This window comes from Aquila chrysaetos, chromosome 4 (assembly GCF_900496995.4).
Source record: "Aquila chrysaetos chrysaetos chromosome 4, bAquChr1.4, whole genome shotgun sequence".
Classification (NCBI taxonomy): domain Eukaryota; kingdom Metazoa; phylum Chordata; class Aves; order Accipitriformes; family Accipitridae; genus Aquila; species Aquila chrysaetos.
This window is the reverse complement of record NC_044007.1, coordinates 46,213,422-46,238,223: the sequence shown is the minus strand read 5'-3', so window position 1 is coordinate 46,238,223 and position 24,802 is coordinate 46,213,422. Positions and strand designations below refer to the sequence as shown.

General features: G+C 41.1%; 1 protein-coding gene across 1 annotated transcript in view; it reads left to right on the top strand.

The window, feature by feature from the left end:
* The window catches only part of LOC115340737 (chloride channel protein C-like), a 134,192-nt gene that overhangs the window by 90,824 nt on the left and 18,566 nt on the right, over positions 1-24,802 (top strand). The window contains exons 17-18 of the mRNA XM_030012720.2: positions 4,073-4,202; positions 14,184-14,291. Coding sequence (XP_029868580.1) covers positions 4,073-4,098 — 26 coding nt within the window. The 3' untranslated portion in view covers positions 4,099-4,202; positions 14,184-14,291. The remainder of the gene's footprint in view (positions 1-4,072; positions 4,203-14,183; positions 14,292-24,802) is intronic.

Here is a 24,802-nt window from a genome sequence, read left to right as displayed (position 1 = left end):
GCGGCCGCTAGATGCCGCCCTGCCCAACGGCTTGGCGGCGGCGGCGGCGGCGGCGGCGGCTCGGCGGGGCCGCGGCTGCCCGCTCGGCCCCTGCGCGGCCGCCCGGGGAGCGCCCTCCCCGCCGCTTGTGCCGAGCCTGGCGCTGGCGGTGCCGCCTTTCCGCCCCAGGGAGCAGCGCGGGGGGCTGCGTTGCCTCGCCGTGTTTTCCGGGGGAGGCAGCTTGTCCAGCGGGTTTGGGCCAGCGGCCGAGCCGTGGGGACGGGGCCAGCCCGCGGGTGGGGGCCAGCGGCCGAGCCGGTGAGGGGAGCCAGGGTCGGAGGCAGCCCGCGATGGCCAGGCGGAGGCCAGGCATGGGCCACCAGCCTCACGGGGTGATGGGGCCCACGGCCGGGCAGGGCAAGGCAGGGCTGTGGCGGGGCTGGAGACTCTGACAGGGACTAACGGCTTCGAGCTGTGGTGAAGTGGGGCTCCTGGGCCACGGGTAGGGTTGGGAGTGGGCCCTGGTGAGGCTGGGCAAGGCCACCGAATTCAAGCACTCGGGGCCCCGGCACTGGCAGGGATTCATCAGGCTTCTTCGGGGAGTTACCGGCACAGGGGTCATCTCATGGTGACAGAGGGGTAGGTGCCAGTGACGGAAACCGAGTGCTCTGTTCATTAGAGGGGTTCTCAAATGATCTTTCTTTAAGGCAAACTGACAACAAGCAGCCCTCAAATGGATTAGAGCAAGTAGTTTGGATGTTGAATTTCAGTAGCAATTGACTGCATTGCCCTTTTGAACCTTGCGTGTTTCAGTTTTCCCTCATTGAGTATTCTTAAAAGAACGGATGCATTGACTGCATGCATGGTTTTTGGGAGCAAAATCATCTGAAGAACACAGCCCCATGCTGTAACAGCCGGCTGGCTGTGTGCATTCATCGGGGAAAAAGTCAAGAGCAGTCCACACTTCAAGAATGGCTCTCAAGGAGGCCAAGGCCACTGAGATTTTGGGATTATTCATATTTCAAAGCCAGTTTACAGTATAAAATTGTTTAGGGGCTAAAGGAATATAAGCAATTGTCACGTGCAGTCGTTTTTTGGTTTTTTTTTTTTTTTTTTTTTTTTGAGAGAGGTTTGTATTACTTAAAAATTGCTTACAATTGCTAATTTAGCATCTGCATGAAATGCTGTATTGTCTGGACTCCTATATTTGCAAACAGAACAGATAGCAGAAGTGTAATCACTTCCTGCACAGCTTCTTGGCTGCGACCTGGACTGACCCCATGAACAGCAAGTGAGGGTGAGCAGTATCGGACTTGGATGCTTTTTCCGCTATCGCTGGTGTGTTAACCTAGGAAAACTGCTTGGCTTCTCTGCTGAGCTTGCCACGTAGTTCCATCTATAATGTAAACATTGGTCTACCAACTGCACTGAAACCACCATTTCATTTTGTGTAGGCTACCGAACAGCTGTCAGATGGGAATAACTTCGGTTATCGCATGTCTTAACCAATGTCCTAGATGCAAGAGGTTCTGAATGCCTTTATCCTTGCTTGACTTTCCTGGTTTTGGACTGGATCCTTCTCAGCTATATGTTTTGAGACTCTTACTAGGCTTTTAAATACACCCAAGAGTGTGCTGGATGTTATCCTCCTACAGAGCTCAAGTAGATTAGACAGGAGCATTGAGTTCATCGGATCACTTTGGATCCATTCAGTTCTTCTGTGCATCTCCTATCGGTTAGTGTCCCATCTCTTAAGAGATTTTGTGATATTAGTTTTGACAGGATGCATTATGCTGTACAAGGTTATGTCTTAAAATCATAGAACTATGAAAAGAGGATTCCCAGGACAGCATCACAAGCAACTGTAATGGCAGATGAGCTGATATCTGAGAATTTTTTCTGTCAGCATGGGCATGCGTGTTGCTTTCAAGGTGACAGTAGGTTATGAGTGAACATACCTGTGCAGCAAAATATACCATAGACTTGGAAATGTTTGGTTTGGAAAAAGAATGCTCTTCACGTAAGTGAGTATGCATTTGGCAAACAAAAGCTGTGTTGAGCACTCACCAGACTTTTTGAAGTCAAATGGGAATTTCAAACCACTTGATCCTGCAGAGCAGGCTGTCCATATATATGAAGGAGCCTTGTAACGTTCATTCTGAAGTTAGAGAAACAGCCTAATTGAAGAGATGCTCATACAGATGGTTAGGCTTCAAGGGATTTATTTGGCTGAATACCCCAGAAGTCATCTTTAAGTTCTCTGTGACTCATCCAGGCTGTCTGAACTTCTTAGGCTGAAGACAGGAAGCGATGAGCAGGTTCACTTATGACAGAGCTTCCTGTTTTGCCTTGAACAGAAGGTGCTTAGAAAGACCTTTTTCGTGATGTTCTGGTGATCCAAGTTGAGTTCAGTGACTGGGCAAAAACAGGAGAGAAAATGCTGGTTCTGGGGTGCCATTTTTGCCAAACCTTTTCAGTCTCCAAGGAAGGCTTATTTTGGCAAAATGTTAAGCGATGCTTTTTGGTTTTCTTTTCATTTGGGGAGGCTGATGGGAATGATGCTCCTCCACAGGCACTGAAGTATAAATATTTGACTTTTATACAACCAAAATGCCTCCGAGTAGACACAGAATAAGTGACGAAAAATGAGCTTTTACCAAACCTGTGGAATTCATTTGAACTTTGCCAGGTGTTTGGCTGTAAGACTGTGAGGTCCCATATTTAACAGCTCATATACTTTGCCAATAATATGTGAAGTGTTTCATTATCTTATACGCTGTAGTTGGCACACATCAGTTTGCAGGCAAAGAGCAATGGTTTATGATATTTGTGGATTCCATGTGCTGTTGTAGCCATGAAATGATGTGTGGTATATGATAAGACAAATATATAAGAATGAAAGAGCTCATATAGCAAATACAAGATACTTTCAAGTCTATGATAAGTAAAACCATAAATTATTAAGTAACATCAGTATTTTGATTTTTGTCTCCTTTTATAAATGCCAGGAGTGAAAAAACAAGTAAGAGGCTTGCCTTCAGCTCACCCAAGATGTTCAAGGAGTACTTGGGACAGATGAAGAGCTATTTTATTTTGAGGCTGCAAAATAACCAGGGCTTTTTAGGGTATTCATCCTAAAGGCCAAATTTTTCACAAATTAAAGCTTAACGGACCAACTGGGTACTCACACCAATTCCCAATATCCAGTGAAGTATTTCAATCGGTATTGAAATAATTACTGCAAGATTCTGGTTGGACGAAAAGGTCTTTGTGTGTATTTTTATGGATTTTTTTTTTTTCCTCTGGTGTTTTCTCTGTTTTCTGAGTTTTAATTTTGCCAGAAAGAAATTCAAATGCTTGAAACTTTAACCTACTTCTAAGTAAATCTCTGATTGAACAAGTCTTTAATGTGTTGCTTTGCAGCATAGCAATGTGTGTAAGCGTGCACTTCTTTCTTTATGTATAAATGTTTTGCTGAGGTAGGGTCTAAGGATGAAAACCAACTGACTATTTACACCAGCAGCTCCCCAGGCATGGGAATCTAGTGTGTTGCAAGAGTGGCAATGTTTGCTGTGGCAGTGGTTGCAGCAGCCTGTGTGGTCTGCCCTCCTGGCCTTAGCAGCCCGTCTGGAGAACTGGCAGGAGTGAGCTTCCCCGGGAGACCTCAGTTCCCCGGGTGAGCTCTCTAACAGCCCACCAAGGAGTCACAGGGCTGCTACCCAGCTGCAGTGAGCAAGGCAGCTCAGGGAGATCTGCTGTGCCTCACCGATTGTAATCCAGAAAAAACACAAGCCCCAGGTATCAAGAAGAGCGGGGAGGAGAAAGTTAGGCTATGGAAAGCAGAACAGGTAGCTTCTCGCTATCTTGTCTTCTGCAAGGACTTTGGCAGACTCGTGCGTTTGTGGTGGTTCTGCCCGTGCTTAGGATCTCTGTCAGATGCATTTTCTTTAGAGAGCTAGTGAACCTTTGCATACGAACAGGAAAGCATGCCATTTGTCTGATGCTGAATTTCAATATTTGTAGTATTTTTCCCCTTGAGGTGGTTTAGGAGTATAGAAGATGATTTAAATGAAATTTTTATTATTATTTCTAGTGCATTTTCTGTGCTGTAAACACTGAATGAAAAGCTGAAAGGTGGTCCCATGCCCTGGAGAGACTGGAGCTGTCTGACCAAGAAATGATTAGACTAGTCAGTGGGGAAGATAAGGTGATGGGAAGACGTGGTAAGAGTAACGTTGTGGATATGTATCTAAATTAGTAGATTGTAATACCTGGCTAGATGCAGGTCATCACTAGGAGAGTGTATTTGAAGTAGTCTGAATTCAATGGTTTCTTATTATCAGAGAAACAGGCAGTTCTAGGAGATGCATGTTTTTCTTCGTGTTTAAAAGAAGCAAAATCTAAGAAACTTCCAAAGAGCCCAAATCTTTTGAGGAAAATGATGAAAATAAAGCTTTTGACTGAATCTGACTTACTATGCTGACACTTTTGTGGTTAGTCTCACTTCTAGTGACTGCACAGATACCATTCATTCATATTCCTGACATGACAGTTGTGAAGCCATTTCTCTGGCACTGATGAGGTACTGGTAAGACCAGAGGATTCCTGTATCAGCTTTCTGCATTTGCTGCTTAACCTCCCTTTTGAAGAACCTACCATATTTGGAGGAAGTAGCATACACAGGTCCAGATTCAGCAGTGTTTTTTGGCTGATAGCAATTCAATATGGCATTGTGCAATTTTTATTCTCCCAGCTTCCACAGTGGAGTTCATTATTTTCTATTTTGTGTTGGTTGTCTGGATTCTCCATACACTGGATGGACAGAAACTTTCCACAGACATAAAAAATGATCAGCAGTTTGACTATGGAAATCTGTGTTTAAAACAGGCATAGATTTAGAGAGGACTTAAGGAGTGTCCTAACTATTAGTCTGTCATTTATTTTTGCTTGTTGGGCAGAAAATAATTCAGTATTGTCTAGCTTTTAGTGATAATATATCATGATTAGGGTGTTTATGTAGGATAAGGATAGCAGAAAAATTCTGAGAAGGCTTGCTGGTACATTTCTTAGTGGTCTAACCCCAAGTCTGGATCAGTTACTGATGCCCTCTGAACAAGGTGGGGAAACCAAACATACCTGTTTGGGCCATATGAAGTGACCTCTAAGTAGCCTTTGAAAACATGAGCAGAAGGTAAATTTTGGTTATTATTAATGAGCTGGTTTGATTTTGAACTACTGCTTAAATGAGGGAAACATCAGATTATTAGTGTCTATCAGTAATCACCTAAATGAAATTTCATTAAAATACTTGTGAATAATTAATAAAATGAAATCATTGATGTTTTATCAAGTCTCTGTCTAAGACCTTAAGATAAATCTTGTGGAAAATATGCAGTTTGCATGAATTGAAATAGAAAAGCCAGAATGCCATCTGCCTAAGACAAACCTGTACAATGCAGAGAAGGAAGTTACAGTTTAGGATGGCAGGAATTTGAGATATAATTTCAATATTCTTTCATCTTTGTTCTAAGACATCAGTTCATGTAGAAGTAATAAGGCACATCTGTATTTCAGTACACATCATTTTAGGTCTAGGAGTGCCGAGTGTGGAAATAAATTTTTCTTATGTTGCATTTTAATCAGGATAAAATGACGGTTTTAGAGTCACACAGTGCACATAACAAGATAAGCAGTGCTGCTTCAGCACAGCTTGCATGTACTGTCAGAAAGAGGTATACACTCAGAAAGCAAATGACAGCCCTGAAGTTATGGTGATACTGTAAGGCACTGGTATACAATGGTTATCTTCTATATCATTCTTACAACCTTGGCACACATGGTTTATGCTCAAGAATTTAATTTCCTTAGTTTTATATTTTTACAGTCCTTAAAATCTGCCATATATCCAAGAATGAATATAGGCAATTAAAGAATTTCATAAAACTTAGTATCTTGAGGGGGGGAATTATTAGAAAGCTGAACATTTGTATCAACATTTTATTTACAATACTGTCTGTTCTCTCAATATATGCTCACAGCTCTCCGTTGTTGTTGTTGGGAATTGCATATGCTGAAGTCAAGCAGTATTAAGGTTGCACGAGCAGATAATTAACAGATAAAGCAGATAAATGTAGCATCTCTGTGCTCTGTAAATTAGATGTTGGTCTTAAAGAGGTTTCTCAGAAGCCATAGTTATGGTTTTTTGCTTAGCTAAATTTCATATTCTTACATGTTATTTTTTTATCCAGTCTATAGTTTTTGAAAACATCAATATGCCTTATGGTGACTGATGATTTTTGTTTAAACTGCTTCTACACATTGCTATGAAATAATCTTCTATTTCAATGTAACTTGGAAATATGATCCATTTCTCTAGGTGTAGCTAATAATGCTCTGGACTCTTACTGTTGTAATGGTGTTAATTCTTCCCAGTCTCTGTTCTGCTTGTCTGGCTTGCGCAAAGAGTTTAAAAAGGGCAGGAACCTAAGACCACCGGCATTGCAGGGAAATAACATCTGAAAAGCTCCCAATCTTACAGTCTGCCCTCCTGCTGATGAAGAGCAATAACAGACTTGATTTGGGTTTATTTGTGGATGGCTATTTTCTAAAAAATAACAAATCAAAGAAATAAATCAGTGCAGATCTTATATGACATTTTATCTGCTTTGATTTGTTGGTTGCTGTAGCATGACCGATAGAAAAGGAAGTACACTTCCTATTTTGCTACTGGGAGCATGCTTAAGCTTGTTTCACTTATTGTGGTACCTTTCTGTCATTTTGCTTATACTTCCAAACACATTCTACCACTTTTTTTTTTTTTTACTTTTTTTTTCCCAAATCCACAGATTTTATATTCATCAGTTCCTTCTTAGTTTAACTTCTTTTTTTTTGCACCTTGGGTCAATCTTGCAGTTTCTATTTAGTCCTTACTTTGGAGAAAAGCCTTAGTGACTTCAACAGGTGGTCTCCTGGAATCAGCTCTTGGTTATGCTGTATTGAGTACATGATGTCTGCTAGAGAAGTGCAGCTGAAATCACTGTGCTTGTTTGTCTGGTTACAGTCTGAAATTTTACGCCAAAATCTATATCGCCAGTCAGGCCATCCAGAATTGCTCTTCAGATTTGCTTTATTACTGAAGTCTCATCGAGCTACTTGCATGATGGTCAGAGCAGTAAAGGGAGACTGCAAAGTCAGTACCCTCCTTTCAGAGCCCAAAGAAGGAGGCATAGGAGTATATTTGTGACTCTGTTGACAGACAGGTTCAAAAAAGTCTACTATTGATTGGCTTGTGTGCTGCTTCAGCAGCTGAAAGGTGCCTTCTTTATTCAAATGATGGACTGTGGAGTGGAGAAGTCCTGTTCACATGTATACATAATGCATGTGCTGTAGGATTGGGGGAAATGAGATCCTATGTTTGTTTTTATATCCAGAATCTGCTCTGTTACGTTGCCAGGTTCCTTACTAGTTTCCTTGAATGCAGAAGCATGTCTGTTTTGCAGGTGTTTTGCTAAAATTATGTTTCATTGTAAAGAACAGGTCTTATCCTGTTTGTTTTGCCTTTTTAAAAGCTACATTCACTTGTGGAATCATATAAGCAATTATTAATAGCCAAACAGTTAACAGTAAAACAAAGACGTCCATGTCTTTGATTTGGATTTAAGTCTTCGAATAATCTTTTGCTGAGCCGTGCAAAACACTTCTATTGTGTGATCGTTTGAATCATCGCTAATGAAGTTGACACACCCATATTGTTGGTTTTGGCTTTGATACCTGGAGGACTTACTGAAGTGGCTGGAGGGTTTGGTTGTGTTCCACATCTCACAGCATCATGGGACACTGGGACAGTAGTTGCCTCAGGGAAGCAAGAGAAAGTCAAAACTGGCATCATCACTGGTCCTCTTCACTCCCACTTTGATTCTGCTCTGGTTCCTTTTAGCTTCTCACTTCTTTTCCTCAATGCAACAGCAGGAGAGCATCATAACTCGGTCTGTGCAGAAAAAAAAGACTAAAGATGGCTTGATCTCCATTTTTTAAGTATGTATCTGAGCAAAAGTGGGTGATACTTCAGGGTTCTTTGGCAAAGAGCATTTACAAAATCTAAATACTGGACATTTAAAGCTAATCAGATTTAACCTGGGAATAAATTGAAAAATAAGTTAAGCAAGGGTAAGTATTGGAAAATTGCTAAGGTATATAGTGGACTATCCATAAGGAAGTCTTTAAAACAAGGTATCTTTCTAAAAGATATGTGCTGTAAATTAACCAGAAGTTATAGCCTGTGTGATCAGGAGGCTGTTCCAAATGCAGATCGTGGTTTCTGTTAAATTTCTAGGTCGTACCACAGAAAAGCAGTAAGGAAGAAGGGACTTGTTGCTCCTTTTTAAGTTACCAATACCTGTCAGCTTTTCTGTCAAACAGGTCTTATTAAAAATGGGTTGTATCTTGACAAGAATGATAAATGTTTAAACTCTATGGGGTTTTACTGTATTTCATTCTTAACTGAAAAGGTAGGCTCTCTTCAGGAAAAAGACAACCATGTTAATAACTTCTAATTGTTCAAAATTGTTAAAGTGTGCTAGTTTGCAGTTTTGAGAGACTTTGCTTAGGTTGTAGGGTACGAGAGGAAAGCTCTCTCCCTCTCTTTAAACTGTTCAGGTCCTGACCTCAGATTCGGGCGCATGCCTTGCTGTGCAGAAACCAAAGACTACATCCTTTCTCCTCTTGCAGTGTCAGTTCAGGAAGCAGGAATAATGGATCTCCTGAATGACAGCAGTGATGTTAGTATGGGATTTTGCTTGCAAAATTGTCTTCCCTTCCAGATGGGAAGGACCTGGCATCATCCTAGCTGGTGTCACTGTGATGGCTGCAGGACTATACCTGGCTTCTCCCACTTCTGTGGAATGTAGGCAGAGCTGACACACCAGCCCTCATCAGCCTCAAAGAAGTGCCCTAAATTTATTCAGCCCCTCTGGAAGCATCCTGTTTGTGTTTGGCATACTTAGAAGCTCAGAAATGATATTAATATAAGTATGCCAATAGGTAGAAGGAATGAAAGCAGCCATAATATTTGAATAGAAAACATACAGGAATAACAGAATAGCTTTGCTGGTGGAGAGGTGGCATGATATGTTAAAATTCAGGTTCAAACAAGCTAAATAACTGTATCACAGTATGCCTGTGGATTCCAGTTAGAAGGAATATTATAATGTTATGGTTACAATATTGATTACTTGGTTGGGCAACTAACAATGAACATGATATCCTAAGAGAGAGTAAAAAATCACAATAATAATGAAAAACTTTGTTTCTGTATAGATAGTGTAAACATCATATGGGCATATAAGACAAAGCCTCTTTTTTTTCTTTTTTTTTTTTTTTGACACCATGTATGACATTTCAGAGTAAATGGCCAAACAAGAGGAGAAACAGCTTGTGATTTAAGCCTAAGTTACTGTGCTGGACATGGTACAAAAGGTAACTACCAAAGAGTCAGTGCAGTAGTGATTGCCATGTACTGAAGCTCAATATTCTTGTGGGAGTGAAAGAGCCACAGAAGTGTTAGATAAAACTGAGGAAATCTCTCTGAAAGGAAATTAAAACAGTCAAAATTCTAAATTTCTTGAAGTGCCATGAAGTATCAGGGGTGGTTTTAGGGTCTTTTTGATAGGTAGTGTGCATTTTCTCTTGAAAATTAGTTTCTAAACAGACCAAAAAAGAATAAAAGAAATAAAAAGACATAATTGAATATGTGGAAGTCATTCCAAATAAGGAACATACAAAAGAGAATAAACTTTCACAAGGTTCATGTCAAACCATAGTAAGGTACGCCCCCCAAAATTTGAAGAAAATTGTGAAAGACATAAAAGTAAATAAATTAACTCTTCTATTTCAAACACATTTGAAGTTGAAACTCTGCTGATGTATCTCTAGAATCAGTATATGAAAGAAATGTGATAGCATTGTAGTGATATTCAGTATGGAGGAGCTTACAGCTGCTACAACTTTTTTTTTGCAGGAGGTACAGCAAAGAAATATATTCAAATTGAGGCAGAATAGTTTTAGGCTGAGTATAACAAAATTTTTATGAAATTCTGAGGACAGATGCTGCTTACCCAGGAGTTTAAATGACACAAATATGAAATTGCCAAATTGTTACCTGGAGTATGCATCCTAGCTGTTACTAGTAGAGGAATGGAAAGTGGCTGTTTGTGTTGCCAATCTAGAGTGTCTGACTTTGTAGCAGGCAAACTGTTAGAAGCTAAGTAATGAAGATTAGGTGAGGAGACACAGGGACATGTATCATGAAAGATTGCCATTGTGGTTTTGTAGCCCTGCTTCACTATTCTACCAATTTTTCTGAAGGAGTCAACATAGGGCAGTTGGATGCTATGAGCTGCCTCTCCAAGAAACATTATCCACCACCATCGCCATTCATCTTATAAAATTACTGTGTTGTTCAGTAAGTGGGAAAGTTCCCTTCTGAGAAGGATGTGAGAAGTAAAAAGTTAAGTTTGCAGATTAAAGGGATTTTTCCACTAGGGTCTTACTAGATTAGTCTGCGTACATGGGCCTATCAGTGTATTTATGAGAGGATGAAGGACAGGGTTGGCTTATTCAAGCAGGAAGGTCCTTTGCAGGGCAGTAGAAAAAGGTCATAATGCTTAATGACTGAATGATAAACTGGCAGATGAATTCTATGTTAATAAATGCAAAATAATCCATTTAGGGGGAAAACCAGCTGCGACTATGTTATTCAATGCTAGACTCCACATTAGCTCTTACTTTTCAGGGAAGAGACCTGAAATGGTTGCAGGCAGGTCTATGCAAATTTTAGCTCACAGCCGGTCAAAAATATAAATAAATTTTAGGAATGAATAGGAAGGGGACAGACAACTAAAGAGAAACCATCCCTGACTTTGCTTAAATACAGGATACATTTCTTTTTATTTGTAACAAGCCAAGTAAATAGATCTTCATTTACTTAAGTATTGACTGATTTCATAGGAAGCCAATCCAAATTTAAAAAAGCAGGCTCAAAGGGTGATTAAAGCATCAAAATGTCTAAACGAAACTTTTCCCCTCAAAAATTAAGTTTTTCGAAGTCACTTTGCAAATTGCTTCTCCAAGTCCTTGCAGCTGTGGGATTCACAGACTCCGTAAGTTGGCTATACTTAAAAAGTGTCGTGATTCATCTGTCATACCATAACTACCAAGAAACATCATGCTGTTAGGAAAACAGTCTAGTGAGCAGCCCACAACGCTTATGGAGCCATTTCAATATCTCTTAGCATGTAAAGTTGCCCGTGATCATTGAATGGGCAAACATCCTCAGGTTTTTTGACATGTAATGGTATGGGGTGATGTTTAATAATGTTTTATGTTAGAGGTTGCAAGATAACTCTAAAAATCAATTTGTAGCAAATGACACTTCATGTACAAATCATTAGTTTAAAGACAGAATACTTCAATGTTAATTTTTATTATGGGTCAAAGAGAAAGAAGATGCAAGGTGAAAAACAGAGGAAATTTTTCTTGTGAGAGGAACAGAGGTATATAGTCATGCAAATGTCATGCGTATTAGCCAGAATTTTGTTAAGAGTTACCTTAGATTTATTTTCTCATTCCCATGGTTTCTGGGACTTGAAGTGGGAGGGTCATGTCTCCCCCTCCTTCCTGTGCAATAAATAGTTAACAACATGGACATTTTCAATGTCCTGGGGCAGGCCTTTGAGTTAACAATTAACATAGGAGAGACACCCTGTCAGTTATTGTTTCAGCCTCTTTTTCTGCAGACTCACAAAAGTATTCTGGTTCATGTTTGGCAATTTCACACTCAGAAGGATTTCTGTTAGCCAAAAGGTCTAAGTTGTTGTTATTATTGCCTTAATGTCAGCATAGATTCTGTAGGCTCTGGCAGAAATGATGAGGACAATTAGCCTTCCCTGTGCTTGAGATCTGACTGTTACACAAATTTAATCCTTAACAGTATCCACCAGTTAAACTACATAAATATGTCTAATGTATCTATATATGCGTATAGATATAATGAAATCTGTATCGTTTCTTACTGCTGGACTACCAAAAGTTTTGGAAACCCACAATGATGTCTGTTGCCTTAGCAGAAGTTGCAGTAACTCTATTTATTTAGCATTATTTTTTTGGATGGGCATATTGACTGCTGTAAGTGACATCAAACTCAGGCTGAAAGTTTCCAAACTGAGACAAGCTCTGCCAAAACAGAAAGAATTCTGTTATTGTTGAGCTCTAGATGCCTAATGTGCAACTCTCAAACAGCAGTGCTGTGTTTTGGGAAATACTGATCAACTGGGACCCAGAAGCAGGCAACAAAAAGACATTGCTGGCTCCAAATGGCAAATTCCCTTCTCTGAAAGGGCAAAATGAAAGGAGGTAAGGGATATTTACAGAGAGTGCTTGTTATTCCTCCTTCTTTATGCACTTCTAAATATGCAGTTTCCTATTTGAAAGGATTTCTCAGCTAGGTAAGACTTCTATTTCTTGCAACTGATCAAACTAGAGGAAAATAAAGAGAGGAATAAGATCATCATGGCTAGTAAGAATGAGAGTGATTCTCGAGCATACCATCCAACTTTGATTATATTTTGCAATTTACTGTAAATACCCTTATGATACTTTCATATTTTTGGGGGAATTCTTCAAACTTTTGCTCAACTGACTTCCATGGGAATTTATATGAATAATGACCTCTGGATTCTTGATGTGGAAATAATTATCCTCCTACTGGATAATACCTTGTCAGCCTGTCTAGTACTACCACAGATTTCTGTGTGTGCTCAGCTAGGCCAAGCCTTGAGAAATGAAGCTGCATCACGCTGCTTTGCTTTTCTTCCATCCTAAGGACTGTATACTTCTAGAAAGGGCAAACTTCATTCCTAGGCCTGGGAATGACTGACCAAATCATTCACCTTTTTTTCTTCTTTTCTTTTTGCTCTTTTTTTTCTGGTTAACATCTTAGATGCTAATTCGTTGTTGTTCATTCATTCTTTTTAGTGTCTGTCTTGGAATAAAAATCTACGAAGAAAAAAACCTCCCCACTTGCATCAAAATTATAATATTTCCAATAAATGCTCATTTGCTTCCTTTGCTCACTTGTTTTATTTAAGGCATTACCAAGGTGTTGTAAAGGATAACTCATGACTGGGGAGTCTGGGGATGTATGTTGTGACATGATGACGCTGTCCACTCTGAGATACGAACAAGGTAGACTTTGCTGCTGGCGCTGTGCTGACTGGTAGGGCCACGCTTCTCGCAAGGCCGGCAAATGGAAGAGGACAGGTGCTGAGCACCACAGTTCTGGTAACGGCAGTGGCTGCAGGGCATGTGTGCTCCCAGTCTCGCCTTCAGGGGCATAAAAGCTCGCATGTAGCTAGTCAAGAAACAGACATGTATCAATAAAATAAAGCCAGGGTGTAATTAAACAATAAAACATGACAAACAGTGCATTTCTAGGGAATTACAACATGCCTTGGGTGGAGTTACAAGGCATGAGGCCAAAGGTTGGATGGCTTTAATCACCCAAGACACACAGAAAACCCCTAATGCCGACAGTGCTAGAGAAAGGAAGAGTGGGATGGTGTGGGCAGTCTTTCTGCATACAGTTTAGAAGCCAAGTTTTGATTTTGTCCTATTTGGGTACAGAACTGTCTGTATGTCCTGCATGTGTTTTGTTGTGTATGGCCTCAACTGGTTAACCTACAAGACTGCAGAATGACACTGGCATGTCCAACCAGTTAGTCACTTGTTCAGCACCCAAGTAGATCTAATGTGTGGAGCAGAAAGTTCTACCCTGGATTAAGGCAGTTTTTTCCAGCCTGTGTGCCTGGGCAGGGATTTCCATGAGTAGAGTTCAAGAGCAATGCGAGCAGCTGCTAGCTCTGGTATGGGGAACAAGGAACCGGGAGAATGAGAGGATCCCTGGGATGCTGGAAGCTGGACTGTTGAAGGGGGTCTGTGCTGAGGCTAAGGCTGGGGAGCCTTGAGATGACATATCTGGGGTAACAGACATCCTGTGACCATGGACTTGACCAGAGAGGCCCAGAGGATGAGCTGGAAGCCAGAGTTACATTGTCCAGTGAGGTGGGACAAATGCTTTTCAGTGTATATAATTAAAATATAATTGTGATACCACCAGGTGTCCTGATGGCTACTATTGTAATTCTGTACAGGGGGGCTGTGAGATTTCAAGAAGCTGTGAGTGGGATGGCCGGTTTCTTCTTCTTCATGCTGATCTGCTCCAAGTGACCTTTCTAAGGATCTGAAGTTCTACCCAAGAGGTAGGTATGAGGCGATGCTTGCAGGTGCAGTGTTTCTCTTACCCTGTGTTCTTCCTCTTTATTATCTTCTGGCATTTGGCTGGAGGGATAGAAGACTTCTGCAGAGACAGAAGACTTCTGCTGAGAACCACAGCTGGCAGCAGGATGTTGTCTCTCAGTGAGGGGCAGAAGCTAAATCCGGTGTGCTCGCTGCAGTGGCAGCTCCCAGGAGGGTGCGAGAGTAACAGGCTCTTGGAGAAGAGGTCTTGTGAGGTGGGAGTCTTTGTGTCATGCTGGTAGTAAAGTGTTCAAAGACAGAACATGCTGATTCACAGAAATTGAGACTGTTTGTGGGAAAAGGTTGGCTTTCACAAATATCTTGACTTGAAAACTATTGTGGAAATAAAGTTTTGGAACTGTCAGAATGTTTTGGTAGTTTGTAACTGAATGGCTTTCTCATTCAAAGTTACTTTTTGTTTTGAAAATTAAACTTAATAGCATATTTAAGAAGTTGCATTGAAAAGATATGTTTTGAAATTGTCAAAGCAAAAGGTTGTCCTTGAACTCCAGGTTTTTTTTCTTTGCTCTAGGTCTTTAGCTTTGAAAATTTTAATAATTTAAACCTTTCCTCTCACCTTGAAGTGTGGAAAAAAATACTGATATCTAGAAAACTCTTTACAAGGAAACCGTTTCTCTCTCAGCTTAACATAAAGTGCCACTTTAACATGGAGTAGGCCCATTTAAAAACAACAAGTTTCTAATAAATTCACTTAAAAAATAAATAAAACAATTCTATTGCTACATAAGCCACCTTTTACTGCCGCAATTAGTATCCCACAAGTACAACCAGGTTCTCTGATTTTAAGCTTAAAATGATTACTGATGATTGTAATGCACTCAAAAGAAACCAAACACAGATGGTTAAATTTGAACAATGTTTTTCTCACACAGTATTTAATGTTCAAGAAAGTCATAAAACAAAGAAGTCCCAATTCAGTACTGTGCAGCATGTCCTGCTGATGTGTTTATTTCTGTTGCCTGGATTTTAATCACTGGGATGTGCTCACTTCAAATGTGATGCTAAACATTGCCTGTTATTATAATGCATTTCCCAGGAAAGTGCATTCTGACTAGCATGCAAAGCGCAGGAGAAAAACATAGGAGGATTATTTTATTTTTTTTTTTAAACTTGGCCTTAAGAAAAACAATGGTTCATTCTTTCAAGCCCTGGATCCTCAGTCCTATTTATACCGTTACCAGTTTGGCAAAGGGAAAGGGCCTTCCAAGTGAGTGTGAATTACAGTTGTACCTACAGCCTCGCACTGCCAGCGGGCCATACTCTAAGCGTGAATTCAGCTCCTCACAACTCAGTGTCATACTTTCTGCCCCCACCGTGCCAGGAAGCTTCACGGTGTGGCTCACAGCCTTACCAATGTGCTTAGTCAAGCTTGCAGGGCAGAATCCCAGTCCCCATCTGCTCTGCACAGACGTTAAAGATACCGCTATGCTTTTTCCTAAGAGTAGTGGTTTGTTGCAGAGTTCTTGACTATAATTATGTCCAACAGTAACCGTTGTGCAGCAAGACATGAGTCAGTTGACTACTTCCAGTCCAGCAGTGTTTGCGTTTTGGTGGTGATGCAGATTTCTGGAGCAGTGAGTGTGTTATATAGTGAAGCCTCGTTACTGACGTTGTTAGGTTAGCTGCGCTCGCTGGTTAAGCTTGTGCAATAGAAGTGCTTCTCATCACGGTGATGTCGGGGTGCCATGGTGACATAAGATGTATAGAACAGATATGATTGCTTTTTTCTTTATTTGTAACATTATTGGTACCTTTATAGTACTATATATAGGTTCAATCTATTGCATTAAAATGGTGGTGGATGGTGAAGGTAGGTGGAAGGTAAAGCAGAATAGCTATGGAGAAAAGGTGGCAGCTTTCCAGTTAGCCCATATTACTGAAACTAAGACAAAATACTTTTTTTTCGCTAGGACTGGGTAGAACCTCATCATCAGCTCTGAATCAGTCAAGCACAAACCCAATTCATTCTGTGACTCTCCCCACTTCTACTGCCTTTCAAGTATTTTTTACCTGGGAAACTTTATGGCAGTAGTATCTTGCAATGTAAAACATTATTGTCCTACACTGTGTGCTCAGGACTTTATCATTACAGCAGAACACCAACAGCAGCAGGTTGGCAGATTTGCTGCTGAGCTGGTTGGGTGCCTCCATGTCATTAGTCCATGTTACATGTGTTACCGAAGCCCAGCATTCACTGCTTCGTGTGGAGGTACAGAGAAAGAAAGGAAGCGCTGTTGGCAGACATCATCAGCTAGTTCTTGTCTGCAATTTCATGACGTTTAAGGCACAGCAGAGCTTTTTTCTCATTAGTAAGAGTCAGTATGCAGAAAACAGAGCTCATGAAGTGCTGGTGTACTGTGTCACCCTGTTCCATCTTCATTTCAGCATCACCCACTTCTGCCTTGCCTGAAAAGTTACACACTCTGCAGGATGCCTTGGGAAGACGGATTGTTTTCATTTGCAGAGAGGTTTGCAGCAGAGCACTTTTAAAATGACATTGTAAGAAATTGCTACAGTGCAAGACCTGCTCTGACTTTTATTTATATAAAAAGAGATCAGGGTTAGGATTTCTAGTTGGAAGAAACCCATGATTTTACTAGGACAGGGGGGCTCATTCTTCTCTCTTGGCATACCATGCTCTCTGCAATCTATTTGAGAGGCAATAAAGGCGGTAATAAAGTGGCAATCAAAAACAACGCTTCAGTAGTCCTGATCCGCAGTTTGTGGGATTTCATTTGGAACTTATTTACCTAACCCCCTCCCACACAGCTATCTGTCTTAGGCACCTCCACGAATCTCCTCTTTGGAGTACTTGAGGCCGTCAGAATCTTGAATTTAGTTCTTTCTCACAGCAGCCTGGAAGGCTTTAGTGTTGCGAAGGGGAAATGTAGAGAGGTAAGGGTATATGGGCACTACAGGTATGGAGTACAGAGATGGCAGTAATGACTCTGGAGCCAGGAGCAATACATTTGTGTCAGTGCCACATTATACCAGGTTAACTGACCCTCCGAAGAAGAAACCTGTATTTCTCATGGATATGCTGGGGCTGGGGGACTGTCCTGCCACCAGATCTGAGTGAGAACTTCTCCATGTCTCTGCACCACACTGTGCTGCACTGCAGCCAAACGGTGCCCAGGGGGGTCAGAGCTGTCAGTGTTTGGGTGCTCTGAAGTGCAAAGTAGATATGTCTGAGTGACTTACCTCACAGCAGCTGAACGTACCTCCTGAGGTCCCTTCCAACCTGAATTACTGTATGATCCTGTGATCCCTCGTTTCACAAGTCTGGAGCTATTGCTGCAGCAACTAGGCAATCCTTTCCTTCGCCCCACAGCTGTGGTTAGCTGGCTACACTGACAGTAGGACAGTAGCTGACACTGACAGCAGTGCTTCTCACCTGGTAATACAGCTGAGCACATAGTTCAGAATGAAGTTGATGTATTATCTTTTATTGGCAGGCATATAATAAAAGCAAGATATGTATAAGCTGCTCATAATTTTCTCACATTCATTATTTTACATATTTTAGATAGCTCTCTTTCACAGATCTTTTCTCTGTGTGTTGATTATGAACCATTCTGTGAGCATCACCAGGCTTCTTGATTGCTACTTTGTAATTAGGTACCAGGACTTTGAAGATCTTGTTTCTGACCTAGCTGGGACAAGTTCACAGCATTGCTGGCATTCATAATCCTGAGTGGATAGGTTGGATGCTTTCTCTTATTCCTCAGGATGGCAAGATTGACATATACTTTCTGCAGGTTTTCATGCCAGTAGATACTGACCTGGATGTGACCAAGAAAGGCTGAAGAGAGGACTGAATGATCATAAATTCAAAATTACACACACAGAAGAGGCTTGTTTCTCAGTTTCCTCTGTTTTACATTACTGCTCTGGAAGTCCTTTTCCTTTCCCTCTCTATTTTTGCACATATCTTCTGTTGGGCAGGAGCATATTTAAAGGGAAGAGCTGAACAGCTAGTAATAGAAATACTGTATGTTTTTTGTATGCATAGGTAGTCTTCTGTCTCTGGAGGCTAATAGATTTAAGGTCCTAGGCTAATTGTTATATACACAACTGATGGAAAATTGGGACATAGTTGACCATGATTATGAACTTATGCAGAGCATTTCCTTCAGTTTTCACTCTTCGAGCATAAGTGTGGGATTCTGTGTTCCTTGCTCAAGCAAAGTCCTGCTGTGCAGCTGAGTCAAGGTAATGGGCTGTTGCCTGAATGAAGACTGCAGCATTTAGAAATATAGGGCAAAGCAGATTTTCTACTCTTTATTGACTTTCTTCCTCGCTGTGGGATTTGAGCACATCCCAATCTTTAATACATTTCTCTTTGTAACATACTTTGGGATGGAGGAAAATGTTATCTTCCCAAATCTGCCTGTAGGGAATTGACATGGGTAGAGGTGAAAAACTTTAAAACATTCAGGTTTCCAGTAGTACAGATGGGACCTTACTTGGGTGCCTCACTCTCAGAGCTAGTAGCTAGACATTTTTAAAAATGGCCCTAGAGATGTCTCTGAAAACCAGCAACGTGGCAGAGCAGGGACTTGAACCCACCCTGGTGTCCCGGATGCTTAGCTAGTGCTGCAAATGCTGGTTTATCCTTCCTGTCCTAACACTGTACTTAGTCTTGTCACTGCTGCCTTTGATTTAGAAGGGCTGCTCTGAATAGAAAGACTGTACTCAGGGTGAGTAATGGTGGTGAAATTGGTCTGTCTTTTTAGTAGCTGATTTTTAAGCCTGAAAAATCTGGCATCTTCACAAATTGTGAATCAGTGCATCCAGCTACAGATGTTATCCTCTGCAAATTGAGGATCCTGTACCCAGCCGTACTGCTGTTGAACTACAGAAATGCTATCTGAATGTGATTCCTATTTCTGTGGCATCCAGAAGATACTTTCTTTCTCTTTGTAGAAGCAAAAGATCAGAGAAGGTAAAAAGCAAACTAGACTAACACAAAGGAAGGGGAAAAAATGTGTTCAAAAGACCTCTGTCTCTCCCTGGCTTCCTGCTCCCTCCCCCTGCCCCCCGCCTCCTCTTCCTTCTGTCTCTAAGGGTTAAATATGCAAAGGGAAAAAATTGCTAGACTTTATGTCTGTGCTTGGTGGGAACTATTAAATTACGGCTGGATGTTTTTAATTATGCCACACATAAATGCCTGAACACAACAGTGTTTTAATCCAAATGTGAGCCTCATTTATGTGTGTTCTGTGTTTGCTCTGAAATGCACTGGCTGGCACTTGTTTGTGGTGGCCCCTTTGTGGCATTGTAACAGTGTAGGGTTTTCCCCCCCCCCCTCCTCTTTTTTTTTTCCCAAGTGCGAGGATGGGAGCTAGTGCTGGCGAGGGGGAAAGGAAATGGGTAATAAAACAGAGAGCTAAGCGGCTCACTGGAGCCAGCGATGCTGGGATCTGGTTAATTGCTCCGAAATGAAAAAGATTCGGGGGTTTTCATGAAATCCCATAGGTGCATTTGCCAAGCCTCAAATATTAGATTGAATTACAGTTCCTAATTCCTCCCCCCCTTTACCCACAGCCATGTGTCTTGTTTCTTCCTAAGGCTTGTCCACTTTTCAGAGCAATGAATATAAGAGGGAAGCTGAGTAAGGACTGCCTGCTTGCTTGTTTTACACCTTCCCCACCTACGTCTTTTCCTAATCCTACCTTTTATTAAAAAACAAGAAATCTGTCTCTCTCTCTCCTCCAGTGTATCCCGATCTGTTTGTGGATTTGAGGTTGAAATGTTGCCTACATATTCTGCCTCGCAAGGGGCTGCAGGGAGAGTGTACCGAGGAAGACTGTCTCTGTCCCTTGTTCTCTACACCCACGCACTAGCTAAGCATAATATAATCCTTTTCTGCATAGCCACCAAGACTTGTTTTTTTAAAGGGGCTTTGACCTGTCCCTCTCATTTTCAGGAATAATTTTACATTGGCAGTTAGTTGTGCCAGCATTTTTACTAGCCCACAAAGGGATTTTAGCACCTGATTTGTGGGTGTAAGGGGACTTCACTGGGAAATTACATCAGTGGCGTGGCTCAGAGGAATAACTGTCTCCGAGATCAAATCCTTAAATGGTAGGATTGGCACCCACAAAACTGAAGTTGGAGCTGCGACTCTCCTGTGTATAAATTATATCCACAAATCAAGATGCAAGCCCCTTTTCTGACAGTTATTGTGTTTTGTTAACCAGTGAACAATGTATATTTTCTCAGCCCGGACATTTCAAGATTACAAAAAGTGCACCTTGGTTATTCAGCTGGTATCTGATCCAAGTGTTGTTTCTCTTCTTGTGAGGAACTGGAGATCTTTCCTCTTTCTTCCACCCCGGAGCTGGGAAGGCCCTCTGAGTCATCTAGGTCTGTCCCAGCCTTGGAACAGACCTTTCTGCTGGAAATTTCTCTGGCATGTTTTTCTGAGCTGATTGCTCTGGTGTTCTCAGCATCCCCCCACAGGCAGGTAATTCTGATGCATTTCTTCAGGGACCTTTTTTTTTTTGCCTTTTGCTTTTGTTTCAACCTTCTTTTTGTGTTTTGGGTAAAGGTGTTCCTGCATGCCAGCCTCAGTTGGCTGGCCCAGTTCCTCCGTCCTCCTGGAAGTTGTTGTTTCCTACACGCCTGTGTTATTTCTCACCTTCCTCATACCATTTCTCGGTGGAAGCTCCCCTGGAAATGAGTGTGTGAAGTGTTCCTTCAAAATTTGCATGCACATTAGCGATTAAATGTAAGTTCCTACTTTCAGTCAGCTGTGATTATTTTAAATAATTAAAAATTAAGAGCCCCATTTCCCACTCAAAGGCAAGAAGGATTTGAGCCACTGTTTATCTGGCAATGTCTACCCAGCTCCTCATGCAGCCTCTGCTCTTAGGCGCTAGTCTGGGCTGCCTAGCTTAAGAGAGCAGAGCAACTAAGGGCATGCTCTAGTAAAGCATGCTTTGATACTTCTGCTGTTTCCTTGTACGTGATCTCATGATGCATTGCTGTGGGGAGATCTAACTGTTCTGCCAACTTGTTTTCAAGAACTGTTTTCAAAGAGAATGGTTTTAAATTGCTCACTTGGGGGGTCATTTATTGTCTATTTTTTTAGTGCTGGGTCCTCAGGCATTTGAGGGTGAAATCTCTATTGTTCACCCCACCTCCAAAATGATCAGAAATCACGGATTTTTATTTAGCCACCCACTGTCTTTTGACCTGAATACTTCAGTTTTTATTTCCCACCCAGTCCCTTCCTAATGTTAGCCACAGTCTTCCCATCTCGCTCTCACCCTGTAGGGTAAGGAAATGTGGTTTCATCCATGAATGACATTAATGCCATTGTGTGAATCATTAGTGGATCCAGCATCACAAGCCCTAGGGGATCAAATACTTGCAAACCACTAGAGAGAGATTCTAATATCAAATACGTGGCAGGAATCATCCTAGCTCGAAGAAAACAAAACAACCCTATTTAATACCCAGAGAAGGTCACGGTGCTTAGAGAGAGCAGAAGAGCTTGTGTAATGGCCTTGAGGGGCCCAGTGGCAACCATCCTGCTTCTCCCTTCTGTCCGCAGCCCCTCTCACCTCCCCTCCTCCCTTTCCAACCAACTAACCAGTTCCTTCCCACTTGTGGCATATAATGGCAGTATTTGAAGCCCTGACAAGGCAGTTGCCTTGTTCTTCCTCAAAACAAACAAAAAGTCAAGAGGAAGCATGATTAACTCCGAAAAAAATTAATAAAGACAAAACCTGAGCTTTTGTGGTGGGGTAGGAGAGGAAGAACTGAACACCTGCTGCACTGGTGCAGTGCCATCTCCATTGCCCCGGAGGCTGCTGTTAATTCTACCTTTGCTGGTCTTTGTGCGGGTGTTTCTGCTTTGCCTTAGCCCTAGGTAGAAGAGAGCACAGGGTTGTCTCGCAGCCCAAGGAAGAGCATAACATGTAACCTTGTGACTGCTTGCTGGCACCTCCGATGATCCCAGCACTTAACTATGTGTTCAAAAAATTTTTTTTTGTCTAATGGCGGGTGCTCACATTCGACAATTTTGGCCAAACATCTGCTGGGATGTAAACACACAGGGCATATTTGGCTGTTGGCTCCTGCAGTATGCATTACCTGTGTAAGAACAGGAATACTGTGCAAAAGCAGAGGAAAGCAGATGGGAGTGCTCTGTTATGCATAACAGGACACAGACTTCCCTTAATGACCTCATCCTGGTAACCTTGAAAAGAAAATTCAAAGGTATCACAAACTCCTTTTCTGTGGAAACAATTATTCACAAATATCAGGCATCAATACTTCACATTCACTGCAAAAATTAGGCGGTTAATAAATATGGGCAGTCTATCCAAGTAATTAACTGGCGTAGCTAGAGCCTGCTGTGGTGCAAGTGGCAAACCTAGAGATGTGTAAAACATCTTAAAATAGCTGTTGAAATATTTGTGTAAAATTTTATTTTTTTTCAAGAACCTACATTTCATTTCTTTTCCCTTGTGCACTATGAATTAAAATACTGGAATAGGGGAATCTCCAGTCCCAGAGGGTGGTTGTGGTGGCAGAACTGAATGGAGGGTTAGTTAATTTTATCAAGTATACAGAACAAGCTTGAAAGAATTTGAAATCAGCTAGGTTGGTTTTAACTATATTCATGTCTGAAACTCTTTGCAAAGTAAACCTGATCATTTGTATTGGAGTTCTTACACTCCATCTCCAGAGCTAACAGAGGTGACAAAGCAATGCGGAGTGGAAAAATTAAAGTCAGTATTCTGAGAAATATCAGGTAACACTCTGAATTTTCAAACTCTTCGATGCTGACATCTGTAAACAGACATTCTGTAAGTTTACTTTTTGAAGCTCATTGCCATAGTGAACTTGTTAGTTCTCTGGTAACTATGAAGGTTTTGCCAGCAGTGATGTCAGACTCAGAATTAAAAGTATGTGTGGAACAGATAAGATAAAAGGTGCCTTTTTTCTTCTTTGAACATTGAGAGTTTTCTGGTTGTAGTTTCTCAAACTTGTTGAAGTTAATACATGATAACACAAACTATTTTGGGACAGGGAAAGATAATCCTTCAGGCACAACAAAAAAAAAAAAAAAAAAAAAAGAGAAAGCACCTCCCACCCAGACCCTACGTATATGGAAGATTGATTTTCTGTGTGCATGATTAAACAAATATCTTAATTTATTAAGCAAAGACTTACGGAAAAAAAAGAAAAAATATAGAAATAATGTTTAATCCATGCATATGGCTACTACAGAGTCTTTTTGAATAATGGATCTTTTCCTGCACATCAGTGTTACTACAAAACTGGAAAAGCATCAGAGGAATCTTTCGCTTGCTGTATGAGCCTTGGGAAGTTAAGTACTGAGATGAAGGTAGGATATGTCTTCCCAAACTGTGAAACTTTGATAAAAATAGGGCTGAAAATGGCTGTATAAGGTAATAGATAGGTACAAGGCCTCACTGGTGAAATCTCTGATCAGGATCAGCAATGTTCCATTATTTATCAGGAACTTGGAAATGCTATGATGTTTTAAAAATTCAAGTAGATACTGTCCCTAACTGGATATCTCTCTACATATTGTATCTTTTGCTATTCCTACAGTAACTTATATGAACTATAGTATAAGTAGTGAAAATACAAACAGTAGCCAAGACATTTTTAAGTGATAACTTCTATTAATAAAGTACAACATAAACAGACTTCAAGGTCTATGAGCATTCCTTAACAAGCAGAAGCTTATGTGGTAACTGAATAGTTTCATGGTTTCTAAAAAGCTGTTTAAATCAGTGGACTTAAAGCAACTCCTGTCAAAGTCAGAGGGAATTTTACCAGTGGAAACAGAATTAAGCCCCAAAGAGATCATTTTTTTCAGCACCTTTGCAACTTTTCATCTGGCACCATTGAAGGCAATGGAAAGGTTTTAATTGACTTTGGTGCATAAAGGGATGTTAGCTGTGTAACCCAAGATATCTCATATGTGCCAAAGAATAAACGAAATTTAGAATGAGACCAGCTTTGCTGTAATGGTGATGATATAATACTCAAGAGCAAACAACTAATAACCTCTTCTTAAAACAAGAATCCATCATGAATGCTCTAAGACCAAAGGGAAAATTTGCCTCTGGCCTCTGGGATTCCCTGCTGGGCAATGAAAAGAGGAGCTATATCATGCAGAAAACTATGAGGAAAGAGGAAAAGCCCTCAGGGGTAAAAAGCCTCTTTCCTCCTTGCCCCCCCCCCCCCGCATAGCTATCTTTACTGCTTGTGCACAATTCCATTGAGAAAAAACAGTTCATGATTGAACAAACTGAGAAAGTGCTAGTTCAGGCGGCCTCTTCTTTCCTTTCATAGATTAATGGCAACTGAAAATGAAAGGATTATTTAAGGCCACTTGGGCAATATTAAGTACTGTGATTGTATGAGTCTAGGATCACATGTAGCCTGGAAACTAAAGGCAGCA